The following is a 14,466-nucleotide window of genomic DNA, read 5'->3' on the forward strand; positions in this document are numbered from 1 at the left end:
TTTCCACCTGCGCCGCATCAGGAAGATCAGCCGATTCCTTACCTCGATGCCCTGGTCCACATCGTACTGGGCTTAGTAGTGTCCCGCATTGATTATGCGAATTCCCTCTACATCGGGATCCCTCTCTACCAATCCCACCAACTCGCCCAATACCAGGCCACCAGACTGATCTTTCGTCAACCTAAGTCCTGTTCTGTGAAACCACTACTGAAAAGCCTGCATTGGCTCCCAGTAGTCCAGCGCAGTCTCTTTAAAGTTGGCTGCACCACGCACCTAGCCCTCGCTAATCAAGGTCCCTCCTTCATAGGTGCTCTGCTCCATCGATATACCCCCTCTCGAACGCTTCGGTCGGCTGGACTCAATCTTCTCTCCACCTGCACATTCAAGCGCAAAAGGCTTGGGGGCCTCAGATTTGCATCACAAGCCCCTTGCCTGTGGAACTCCTTTCCGCCCGACCTACGTCACATTACCTCCTATCCGGTGTTCAGGAGAGCCCTGAAGACGTGGCTGTTTGCACAGGCCTTTGATTAAAATCCTCATGCTCTGCTGTTAGTCTCAGTTAGTCCCAAAGCGCCAAGAAACCGCTGGTGTACGTGCGCTGTACAAATGTCTTTTTCATTCAAAGAGTAGTAGAAAGAGGTTTGAGATGAGTCAGAGAGTTGAGGTAAAAGATATATTGAGCGAGGTATAGGGTGAGAAATAGGGTAGTGCATTGGATATACTGATAGTAATAACTATGCAGATCCATAAGTACATGAAACGTTTATACATCAAGTAAGTATATGTAGATTAAAGATATTGATAGAGGTATATGGTGAGAAATATTACATAAAATAAATAAATAATTTTCAAACAAATACATATTTTTAATTGGAAAATATTAAAAAAACATAAATATTAATTACATAGATTTCGTTTTTCTATTACCTACCCTATAACAACACACAATTCACAACCCTCATCTAAATTTTAAAAGAAATCTACTTCCATAATATACATAATTAATTACCAATTAAAGAAATATTATTAATTAAAAATCAAATTAAAACTCAAGCAAATTAATTAACTTCCCACACTTTACCCCTATAATACCCACAACCTACACCTAAAATTAAACTGTATAAATATTAATTACACAATTGAAACTTATTTTCAATGAAAAGACTACTAGTATTTGACAACTAGTTATAAAACCAGAAAAAATGAATGTACTCCTCAACCTTTACCCTTATAAAATTAAAACCCACACAAAAAAAGAAACAATTACCCTAATTAAATATCAACTACTTAATATTAATGATCAACTAATTATTAATTATTTAAACAGAAATTACTTCCCACCGTTTACCCATATAAACTCCACAACCTACACCTAAAAGTAATATCACAATTTCCATATTTAATGTTCAATTAATTAATTAATTAATTAATTAATATTAATTAACAACTAATTATTAATTTAAAAAAAAATACTTCCCATACTTTTATCCCTATAAGCCCCACAACCCACACCTAAAAGTAATTACACAATTTCCATGATAAATTTGCAATCAATTAATAAATATCAATTAACAACTAATTATTAATTAATCAAAAATAAATTACTTCCCACCCATTTTCCCCATAAACTCCCACAACCCGCACCTAAAATGAATTACCCAATTTCTACATTTAATTTTCAATTAATTAAATATTTATAACAACTTATTATTAATTGATTTAAAAAAAGATACTTCCCACCCATTACCTCTATGAATCCAGCAACCTGCATCTAAACAAATTACCTTCATTAGTTTGAATTAATTAATATTAATTTACAACCTATTAATAATTCATTAATAAGAAATGACTTCCCACAATTAACACTATAAAATCTCAATTAAATAAATATTACAAAAATACAAAACAATCATCAATTAATAGAATCAAATTACTTCCCAACCTATTCCCCAATAAACCCACAACCTGCTACAGAACTAAAAAATGCAAAATTTTTATTAAAATAGAATTGCTGACTACTAAAAATGTAACACATATATTAAAAAACATAAACAATTTGTATACAAAAAATCACATACATTTAAAATATATACTGAAATACATAACACTAATTAAAAAATACGATATTTTAAACAACTATATTTTTGCAAACGATATTGTTGACTTTGATATTCCTTACCTTAACATCGATATTTTTGGCCACAATATTCTTACTGGCAATATTTCTGACTCACAATATTTAGGACTCAATATTTCATTTCCAACAAATTTTTCTGTCTGCACACCAGTGTTGTGAGGCTGGAAGCCATTATACGACTTGATGCCAATTATGGGTTTGTGGGTGGACAACAGTCCCTAGCCATGGGGCAGTCGTATACCTTTTGCCATCATTTCCTGTGGGTTTGGCACTTAGCAATCCCACCATGCATCTCTGAGCCAATATCCAAAATATTTGAATGCTTCTTCCCGGCTCAAAGCTATTCACACACCCCTGAGATGTGCATAGTATAATGAGCCACCCCTCCTGGAAAACAATCCTGCAGCAGGTTTTCCACCTCTGGAGGAGATGCCACCCTGTCTACCTACACAAACAAGTGGGCACGCTGAGGTGTAACTTGCATTTGCCTCACATAGAAGGTAGCCCCTCTAAAGCTCGACCATCTGCTGCCACCGCCCTTGGGCCATCCTGTCAGGAGGAGGTCTCACCTCCTCCCTCCAGCAGACCCTTTGTTCCCCTTCCTGGGAGCACTTCACACCTCCTGGCAGGAGGGCAGCGGATTGTCTCCGATGACAACTGTTATAGTTGATCATCAATGGCTACCAGAAATCTTAGGCAAGAAAGGGATGACTTCCTAAAGTCACCTTTGCTTTAAAAGTTACTTTAAATCAAACTTTTTCTACAAGACAGGTTTAATGTAACAATGTGTTACCTTTGTTTACCACATATGGGTCCCATATGGAAGTTAGTACTTAGCACATGGGGTACTGTAATTCCATGTTAGCCCGTGGTACTACCAGCCTTGCTAAAGTGAATAGCACAATTTCAAGTTTTTACTGTCAGGATATGTTAAACACTAAAGGAATATGTCCTTCATTTTAATATTTTGGACCCAGCCTTGAAGACTACATAGGCTCTCCCTGGGTGGTGATATAAATATTAAAAATTAAGGTTTTGACTTGGCAAAAGGGTTTATTTCACCATGTCAGGTTGACAGTTTAAAAGCTATGTTTTCATCTAGCCACTACAGTGGTGTTACCCTCCCCCTTGTCTGCTGAGTGAATTACTATGCATTGTCACCAACTAGTCCTTTTAATGTCCTCCTTTGTGCTTATGGCAAATAATTTTTTCTATAATTTGATTTTTGGTTTTTTTAAGTTTCCTTCTGGTGTTTTCATGGAAAGCATCAATGACGTCATAGGAATATGACAATATAATAATTGAAAAACTGTGAGATACACCCAAAATTGCACAAAGAAAAAGCAGATTGCTTACGGTCCAGCAAGTTCAAAGTGAGTAAAGTGAAGGATCGGAGAGACAGGTGTCTAATTTAAGAAGTTTTTTTTCACAGTAAAAAATTTAAGGCTTTCAGAAACAGTGTCAAAAAGAAGTTTCCTGTCCCATTTGGTACACGTACGAAAATGATAGATACATTCTTGACGTGTAGTTTCAATTTCTTGTACTATGCCCTTGAATGCCCATGTAATAAGCATTACATTGTAATTACCCTGCACCCTGTGAAAAAATGGATTCGAGAAGATATGAGAGCAATAGATAACAAGGACAAAAATTATCTTGTTGCACTGTTGCACATCACCTTTTGGAGAGTCATTTCAACTACAGGGATCTGCTAAAATTTTATCCCATTAAACAAACCAGAACAGGTCCCAGAAGTGGGAACAGGGTATTTCTACTAAGGGGCCGATTCCAATCCGGGTCGGAAAGCTCTGCAACCGAGCCGGATCCGGAGTGTTTTCTGACCGAGCTGGAGTTATGCAGTCCGACGGAGTGAGTACGATGTGGCCGTATGCTGCCGGACTCAGTTTGGTCGGACTTCCATAGAAGTCAATGGGAGCCGGTCGTACAACGCATACATGGGCTCCCCTTAACTGAATGGGTACATCTCGCACAAGGGCTCCCCCTACAATGGGTACGCGTCTGTGCCATCCGCACCGTACATGCCTGTGTTGGGGAGACCCTTGGGTCTCCCAATGTGTCCGAGTCGTAGGGCTGCGGGTGACAGGAGGTCCGAAGTGGACCCCTAAAGGCAACTTCTCTGACGTTTTGCGAGTCGGACACTCCGGCTCGCACCAGCTGTCCGGCGCGTGCATCATACTGGCTCATCCGTAAATCACATCCATTGCACGTCACGGTTAGCTTACGGCCGAGACGTAGGAAGCGATTCGGACCCGGAAACGACTCGGTCAGTGAATTTCACGTAGCTCGCATCGTACATGCTCGCTCGCACAGCTGTACGAGTCAGGCAAAAAATACGCGTACTGCTCACAGTTTTTATGGCCGGATCGCGTTCGGTGCCCTTCCGACCTAGATCGGAATCAGCCCCTAAGAAGAAAAGAATCCAGGTACTTATTCATTCTGGAACGAAAAACTCAGGGGGATTAAACATTGAAGAGGAGCTGAGAATCGATCTAGGGTATTAGTCCTGGGATTGGAAATGACATATAGGTTTTATATTTCAGTGTTGGAGGACTATTAGTATCTCTTTCTTATGTCACTCATTGTCTAGTAAGAGGGGGAAGGGGCTCTTGGTACGGAGGTCATAATACATTTTTAAGCTGCACAGTGACACTAAAAAGTCAAGTGCTGTGTTTAATATGTAACAGTATCGCGTTCCCACCACCTGGAAAAGTTACCACCATGGTGGCCAGCTCCAAGCAAATGCCATATTCAAGATTTTAAGGGCTTAGCATATGGAAAGAAAGCCTCTGCCAAGGGTAGCACACAGGTGTTAATATTTTACACGTAAATATCCGCAAGCTTCCTATTGAAATTAATTCACATAATAGTGATTGTGATATCACGAAATACTTATAATGTGATGCATAGGGGCATGTGAGAGGGACAAAGTATTTTGTTTATGTTTACCATAATTAAATCACATGACGTGGACATATATATAAAATGGTGAAAAAATGGCGCTTGTGAGTTGAAAAAAGCTGATTCAGCAGCTGAAAAGCATTCTCAGAGACTAGTGCTATTTGATTAAAAAACAATGATTTCTCACGTGTGCGAGTGCCGGGCTTTTGTCTAGATGGGGAGTAAGCCTGATATATATTTATATCAGAGCTACCAACTTTAGTAAAAATAAGAGGCACTTATGCCTGTACCCACCCCAAAACTCCCTCCTCCAATAAAACAAGCTTACTGAGGCTAGTGCCAATGTTCTCGGGTGTTTTCACACCCCTTAATGGAGGTTGGCAGTTCAAAGACTTGGAAAATGAGCTGGCAATTGACTATTTACAGTAGTTTTTAGCTCTTTTTCCCTGCCATCGTGTGAAATCAGCTTCTCACTTGGTGACCGTGTGATGGAAGTCTATATTGTGTGTCACATGGTGGCGCCGTGTGAGTTGGCTGGTCTGATATAAATATATATTACAGTATTACCAGTCAACCTCCAAACACTGCCAAGTGTATGGGATGCGCCCTTGCCTGAGAAAGTCAATAATCCAATTTGCAATTCATGAATGTATTTCATCTTCTGCCGAGCACCCAAGAAATAAAAAGGTGGACTGGTAATGTTTCAGGGGTTCCTCAGCCCTTGACACGCCGGATGCATGCTTGGGGTCCTGGCTGTTTGAAGATTCTGTGGCGTGAGTTTGTTTCTTTTTATCTTGGTGTGGATGGCATTGTGCTAATCCTATGCTTAAAAACTTTGATTGAAAAGCAGACATTTGAGGTGAGGAAATTCAGAGTGTCAAAGTGTTCGGTGGTCACAAGAGTGGCATTTGATGAAATGTCGAAATAGAGACTGCCAGAACCGTCGCTTCACAAAAAAGGACAATCATACCCATAGACACAGAGCCTCATTACTAAATGGTAAGCTTGAGTTACAAAATGAGCCTTTATGGGTGAGATACCCTGTAGGTGATCCATCTCTTGCCTGGATGGCACTGTGCTAATCCTATGCTTAAAGACTTCGATAGAAAAGCAGACATTTGAAATAAGCAGATCTAGAGTGTCGCTGATGTTGAGGGTGCTCTATATAGGATCTGCCTTCCACCTAAACTTGAGAACTGCTTCTTTTTTTGCATAATGTATGTGTCACTCTATGTAATGTAATGTAATGTAAGGGCATTCTTATATAGCACGGCTGCCACCTGGTGCTTATATTACCAAAAGCAGTGCAAGTAACTGGGCTAGAGCATATAACTGGCATTAAGCTCTAGGAAAAAGTTTTGTTTTCAGTTCCTTCGGAAAGCCAGACAGTCTATCCCTTTGTCTAAGCTCTAATGGTAGTGTTCCAAAGTCCGGAGACTGCAAACCTATAGACAATACAGAGTCCTTAAATTGGACTGGCTGTGCAATGGGCAGCCAATGGAGATCTTTCAAGGCCATCAAGGACGATGCTCTACATTGTCTATTTAGTGCAAGTTTAGCTGCAATAGTCTGTATCCTTTGCAGCTTTTTTTAGCAGAGATGCTGGGGCTCCTAGAAGGACAGCAATGCAGTAATCTAGTCTGCTCAGGATTATATTCCTTACCACTTGTGGTCCAACTGCGGCCGGTAAAAAAGGGAGTATTTTTCCAAGTGCAGGAGGCAGAGAGAAACAGGTACTCACAGTTTTATCTACTTGCGAGTCCAATTGTAGATTACTGTCAAGCAATACTCCTAAATTGCGAACTGTAGTAACAGGTAGTGGAGGGTTATTGTCAGAACTAGGCCATCAGTTTGCTGGCAAGGGACAAGGGATTTTCTTTGCAGAACAGCAAAGTATTTCAGTCTTGTCCCTATTAAATTGCAAGCAGTTCTTCCTAAGCCACCCTGCTGTTTCTCGCATGCAGCAATGAAATTTCTCGAAGGAAAATGCATCATTACCCTCCAAAGAAAAAACAAGTTGGATATCATCAGCATAATTTATAACCTCCATGCCATAAGATTTTATAAGCGAGATAAGTGGGCATAGGTACAAATTAAAAAGAATTGGGCTGCTCCCTGAGCCCTGCAGGACCCCATGTTTTACTACCCTACTCTGAGAGAGGAAGGACCTCAAGGTTGTCTATCTGAAAGATATTACCGGAGCCAGTCCAAAGCCCTACCCACAATGCCACAAGTATCAAGTCTCTCAATTAATATCTTGTGGTTGACCGTATCAAAAGCGGCCGACATATCCAGCAGAACTAAAATGGCAGTTTGGCTGCTGTCGGCACGCATTCGCAGGTCGTCTAGAACAGTCATAGAGCAGTTTCAGTACCATGTCCTGGGCGAAATCCAAATTGGACCTCATCCAGGAGATTATTTTCTTCCACATGTTTAGTAAGTAATTTACTTACAACTTTCTCCAAGATCTTAATCGGATTGGGAAGCAAAGAAATCGGTCTATAAATAGACGGGCACTGAGGGTCCAACGTGCCCTTTTTCAATAAGGGGGAAACAACTGCCTTTTTCTAGCACTCAGGTACTGTGCCACTAGTTGAAGATTGTGAGCAGTTTTGATGAAGGTATGGGAAAAGTTCCTTACTGAGCACCTTCCACATCTTATGAGGGAGAGGGTCCAGAGGGTAGCCTGAGGAAATACTGGCTGCAATAATGTTAAATTCCACTTGCGATGGGACCTGGAAGGCTTCATGTATTCCCTGAGAAGTGTTACCTCAGGGGTTCTAACTCTTGATTATATCCTCAGATTGCCTTCAGTGTCTGACTCGCAAACACTTTGGGCTTTTAATCCATTTATTATTTTGTTAATTTTTTCTTCAAAAAAGACCGCCAGGTCATCACAGAGTTCCTGTGATGCTGGAATCTCACTCTTTACACACTTTGGATTGGACATGTGTCTAACTAGGGTAAATAGGGTTTAATCTGGTTAGTTGACTGCACAATATTTTATTCCAAGTATTTTGCTTCACACAGTGAATCTGGAATTTACATCACAGATGAGCAAAAGTGCGGTGGTGTTCTTGGATGTGGAAGTATTTATCAGGGACCAGCAAATACAAACCCGGTTACACAGAAAGGAGTCAGCAGGGAACACCATTCTCCATGCGCACAGCTACCATCCTCAGAATTTAAATAAACTGTATTCCGTTTGGGGAAATGTTGCGTATCCGTAGAATCAGTAGCACAGACTCTGAGTTTGTATTAGCCCGAGATGAGTGCAGGAAGAGATTCCTAGCCAGGGGCGAAACAGAAAAGATTCTTGATACAGCGATAGCTAGGACAAATGCCATAAGTCAGGCTAAGGCAATAGCGGAAAAGACGGCCAACAAAACTATCTTGCAGCAGGGAACAAATCAGGAAACATGGTTAATCCTGACCTTTAATCAACAGCATAAAGAATTGAGGCAGATAGTTAACAAGAATTGGTCACTGGTTGTCGCGGATACAGTTATAGGCAATTAGCTCCCCAAGAAACCCATTATTACATTTAGGAAAGCTCAGTCTATGAGCAACATGTTGGTCAGTAGCAGCCCGGAAGTAATATCATCTGGCTCCTGGCTCTCAGCTAGAAAAGGGTTCTATCGCTGTACCACATGTAAGGCTTGTAGATATGGGGTTAATTAGTTAGTTAGTTCAAATTAATTTCCTTGTGCATACATTTCAAATGTTTCAAATTTTTATAAAAAACATATATCAGACAATTACTGTTAGAAAATTTGAGACTGCACACGGGCGCAACAGGGATCTGTTGTCCTACATATGCCTAGATAGTGTTCCCATTAGTGTAAGGGGAGGTGATTGTCTACAGAAACTTAGACGGTTAGAATCATGATACATAATCAATTTACAAAGCAAGGCACCGAATGGGCTTAACATGCATGAAGAATTAGCAGTGCACCTGGGATAAATACATGTAATGTGTGAGATATGGTCATGAATTTTCTAACAGTAATTGTCTGATATATGTTTTTTATAAAAATGTGAAAAATGTGAAATGTATGCACAAGGAAATGAATTTAAACTAACATTGGAGTACTGAATAGTGATACTTAAGGGTTATAATGAGTATAGCATTAGTGTGAGCCCATCCAGGGCATGTATGAACTAGGAGAAAGGATTATCCGATAGCCCATCCAGGGCTTAAAAATGCTTAAAGTCAGACTATAATGGTCCACTTTTAGAAATGCAATTGCGATTGTTTACAATATATATTGCGTATGAAATGACACTTTGCATACTACAAGATGGAGGCACTAAATTGTGATAATGAACAGTCCTCTTTCTATACCAATGAAAGTATCACGTGACTCATGTATATTTGAATGGCCGTGGCGCGAACTGTGTAGCAAATTGATGAAGGCTAAGCTCCGAAACGCGTCTTTGATGTGCAAAGGGTTTTTGTAATAAAATCTTTGAAAAAACCACCCCCGTGAGTGCTGCTGATCTTAAACAGGCCGAGCCTTGGTAAAGTTTGGTGTCAAAATGACAGTGGCAGTCTACGAAACTGTTCTTGTACTTTTACAGGAACCATCAGGTTTGTGTTATCTGTCAAGGTACAGACATCACCACTGAGCCAGTAATGATCTCTAAATTTGGCGTCCAGAGTTGCATCAGGGTGGGGGATGTATTGTCCCTGCCTCCCTGATGGACAGAGTACCGTCCTCTTAAGTATGTATGTGGCCCTTAGTATAAATCATCCAGGATTTCATAAACATCAGTAATGTTTCACTTGTTCTGCAAAATATATTTGTGTAAAGTTTGGAATCGAATAAGTCTCGATCAGCCCAGAGACGTTTTAAGGCATGGGCAAAGTAGGCAACTTCCAGAGCACTGACGTTTTGTTTGGGCCTCTTGGAAAAGTGAACTTTTTTCTCTATTTGACTATTAGTACATTATATTCTCTTTCTAAACCACTCTAACTCTCTGCCTATCTCTTCCTCTGCCTTAGTCTAGTAACGAATTTTAGGGTACTAGGCAAGACATATTGTAACTGTTTTGTGTGACCCTATTAATATTTAACACATAATCTAATATTGTGTGTAAACTTGGCCCCTTGAGGGACATCCAAAATATGGCTTGCTCAGGGCCCTCAACATCCTTGAGTTGACACTGAATCAGCATATATATATATATATATATATATATATATATATATATATATATATATATATATATATGCAACATTCTTTTGGGAATAACTTTGGCGCCGGTGGACGAATCTTCGCGAATTTCTCCAAGAAAATGGGCCGCTCCTTCCCTGAAAGTTTGGGGGAAATTCGTCAAGTGGGGGCCGAGATAAAAGGGGGGTCCCAAAACGTGTTTTCCCCATGTTAATTTCCATAGGGCGGTCGGTTTCACTTTTAGCCCGAACGGCTGAATGGATTTCCACGAAACTTGGCAAAATTGTAGGGACTGGTAGCCCGATGTGCCTTTGCTATGTCTCAAGATATGTGCTCCAGTGGAGTTTGAGTAATTTAGGTTCAAAAAAATATATGTATCTATGGCAGCGCCCCGGGCGCGCCACGCGACTTGCGCACAGAAAGCTGATTGGCTCTCGGGTGTCTGTAAACATTCGAAACAGTCCGGAGCGGCCGCCATCTTGTGTCTCGGTAAAATCGAGACATAAGAGGTGGAAAAATCAAAGGGGGAAATGACCATAAGGGGGCAGGGATAGACCTCCCCTGACCCCCTAGGTTTGATGTGGGGGCCATAAAAGGGTCCAACGGGGCAAAAAAAAATTATTATTTTTTTATTTGCGCGGGGGGAGCGTCCCATGGGGAAAAATGAATAATAGAGTTTTTTAAAAATGTAGCCTTTTTTTTATAAATTGGAGGTAGTTCTAAAAAGAACTGTTTTTTTTCTTCTTTTTGTTGTTTTATATTTTTTTATAGTTTTTTTGAACATTTTGTACTTTTTTTGGGTTTTCTGAACAGTTTTATATTTTTTTTGTATTTTTCATGGGGAGAAATGAAAAAACAGGGAATTGAAAATGGCTCAACTGGAGCAAAAAAGAAAGAAAATAAATAATTAGGGTTTATTGGGGCATTTGTGGTTGTCCCCAGCAAGGATGATGAGCTTTACGCTCTGTTCTTCGTAGGAGATGGTCTTCCCACAATATTTACAGATAATTCGGAAATCTGCAAATCGTGGCTGAATGCACGGCATCGTCTCACTTTCCTCTGGTGCCGACGGAGTGGGTTGCTTCCTTTTTGAGGTGGTGCTTGTGGATTGGGGAGGGTTACTGGCCAGTTCCCTCATCTTTGCAGCAGAATAATTTATTGGATGCTTGCGCTGCATGTGGCGTATCATCGTGTTGTTTCCAAATGAATATTTCTTATTCGGGTTTCCCCTGGAAAGTTCCACGCCACAGATTTTGCAAGTCACCTTGGCTGCATTTACTTTTTTCTTCCCCTGTGGGATGGAAAAAAAGTCCCATATAATGTGTGGTCTTACGCCGTGCGTATCACACTGTCGCGGCTACGCGATACGTCACGATCATGTTTTCGTTCGCGATACTGGCGCTTACGGGACGCTCCCCGGTGCGCGCCCCGGGGCGCTTCATAAAACTACGCTTTCCGGGGCGCTCACCGGGGCGCGCACCGGGAGCGCTCCAAGGCAAAACATTTTTTTTTTAAAACAATATAAAAAAAAAATTGCAAAATTGTAGGGACTGGTAGCCCGATGTGCCTTTGCTATGTCTCAAGATATATGCTCAAGTGGTTTTTACGAAAATTAACTTTGAAAAAATATATATTGGGCTACATTGGGCTATATATATGTTAGAGCCCAAATGTAGCCCAATGTAGCCCAAAGATGGCCACCAGAGACAAAAAAAAACAAATGTAGCCCAAATATCAGCCAGATGTAGCCCAAATATAGCCCAATGACAGAATGTTCTAAAGAACAACTAGAGCGCTAACAGTCTTACTTATAAACTGAGACTTATAGTTAGGAATTAACATTTAAAAAACCTTTGAAATTCGCTGAAAAAACCATAGGTTTCACACCAGTTATAGTTAGGAATTAGCATTTAAAAAACCTATTAAATTCACTGAAAAAAACATAGGTTTCACACCAGTTATAGTTAGCTGGAAATTTTACTGACATAAAACCATGTCATGAGTGATGTCACTGACCATGTCATGAGTGATGTAATATGTGACGTCATCAGCAGTGCATTGCAGGCGCGCAAGTTATAGTGAGTACAACTAACTATAACGTGGGAATTTCAATGGTTTTATGTCAGTAAAATTTCCAGCTAACTATAACTGGTGTGAAACCTATGTTTTTTTCAGTGAATTTAATAGGTTTTTAAATGCTAATTCCTAACTATAACTGGTGTGAAACCTATGTTTTTTTCAGTGAATATATATATATATATATATATATATATATATATATATATATATATATATATATATATATATATATATATATATATATATATATATATATGTTTATATATGTATATATACACACAAAAGGAGGGACAAGGGCTTTTACGATCTAGGTCCAGAATTCATTCCCTTAAACATGTAGCTCAAACAATCGCGTATGCAGTTCGTAAGGGTAGGGATGAGGCGCTCAGGGGGAACGGAAGGCCAGGTGGGAGAAGGAACAGGTAAGGGGAGGGGAGAGCTCCAATAAGGAGCAAGGGCCCTCACACACCCCCAGAGGTGTCATTCTTCATAGGGTAGCTCCTCGTTGGGCCAGCGCTGCAATGCCCAACGGGCCCCGCAGGGGGCTATTTGTCGGAGATCTTCTGTGTTGGTAAACCAGAAGGCCCTATGTGATGAGGCAGTGGGGCAGATGTGTAGTTAGTAGAGTGGTGTAGATGGTGTGTTAAAAATAGCTATGAGTGTCCATGGGATACTTTAATGGCTGGACACTGATGCTATGGCTAAAAACAGACTGCAAGAGTCATGGCTGGCAAGGAAAATAAAACCTGCTATAGCTCGTTGCTACAAGTCGTTGTGTGTGGTGCGAAGTAAAAGTGGTTAAAAGAGCGACTTGCTTCACGCCTGTATTCTCCTGACCGAGGAGTGGCGTTTCATCAGGACCGGATGTGACAACCGGTAACCTAATCTACTGTCATTGAGGAGACGGCCAGTGGGGTATCCTAAGGTGTACCCTCCCTGTAATGTGGATTCAAAGGTAATCCAGGAGAGGGGACAAAAATCAGAGGTGGGAGGACCCCTCCTTTTCGCAAACTTCTAAGAAAATTAAGACAGGCTTCAGCCTGGGCGTCCAAACCACCCGCATCAGTGACGGAAGGCAGTAGCCACCATTTTGGGGCTCCAGGGAGTGGGACCTACTCACTCCGGACGAGTCTGTCTTCAACAACATTGGTGCGGGCTATACTACTACTATTGCAAGATGTTACACAATTAGCATGTCTGTCTGTCTTAAGATCTATAACTGTCAAATGAATTAATACCTTAGGGTAAAATGTGAAGTTCATATCAGCGAGGGAATTCATGTATTTTGACATCTGTGGAAGAGCATTCATTTCAAAAGTGATTCAAATTGAATTTTCATTTCGTGAAATCAAAAGTGCTTTGACTACGTTAATTGATCTTGTTTTCTTGGTTTTTACAGAGGCAAGAACACAAGGAGGTGCTGGTTGGCTTACTGTTCCTCATTTTCCCATTCATACCGGCCAGCAATCTCTTCTTCAGGGTGGGCTTTGTGGTAGCAGAGCGAGTGCTTTACATGCCTAGGTAATACGCTGCTTCTTTTGGTTTCTGTTGGAAAATGTTTTTGTGCAACTCTTATGCTTGTTTTTTGCCTTTTCTTTCTCTGTATCATATTCGTTTTACAATATGTAATGTTTATTTGTTTGTCATCTTTCTGACGCTGCTCCAGAATGTTGTAGAATTAACTTTCCTGCTTCAATTTAACTACTTAAGAGCCTCAATATATTGGTAAGGATCAGAATATTTTGCCATTTGTGGTTAATTATTCATCAGTCTTTATATGACATAATTGAATCCATGTTTTTCACTTATGTCTTATAGTTAAACTTTAACAGAAAGAAATTGTCAAAGTTGTTAAGAACTTAGCTTTGTGAAAGCAGTTTGTCATAACACCTTACAGAAGAACTATATAAATGGCTATCTCCGGAGATTCCCCTTAAGTTTTATAAAACCATGAGAGAAATTATAATTTCAGGGACAGTACCTGATCATTGGTGGGATATTATCATATCAGTACTGCTTAAAAAATAAAAATACCAACGTAAATTTTGGTCATTAAGGCCAATCTCGCCGCTAAATTCAGATCTGAAAATGTATTGTACTTGATTTGATTGATTTGATTTGTCAATTTATAGAGCGTAACGATTGCCCGTGGGC

General features: G+C 40.2%; 1 protein-coding gene across 1 annotated transcript in view; it reads left to right on the plus strand.

Moving 5' to 3' along the window:
- TMTC1 (transmembrane O-mannosyltransferase targeting cadherins 1) overlaps nucleotides 1–14,466 on the plus strand; it is a 1,524,654-nt gene that overhangs the window by 849,686 nt on the left and 660,502 nt on the right. Inside the window, exon 9 of the mRNA XM_086952798.1 lies at nucleotides 13,712–13,833. Coding sequence (XP_086808924.1) covers nucleotides 13,712–13,833 — 122 coding nt within the window. The remainder of the gene's footprint in view (nucleotides 1–13,711; nucleotides 13,834–14,466) is intronic.

The sequence above is a fragment of the Lissotriton vulgaris genome, chromosome 1_2, assembly GCF_964263255.1.
Source record: "Lissotriton vulgaris chromosome 1_2, aLisVul1.2, whole genome shotgun sequence".
NCBI lineage: Eukaryota > Metazoa > Chordata > Amphibia > Caudata > Salamandridae > Lissotriton > Lissotriton vulgaris.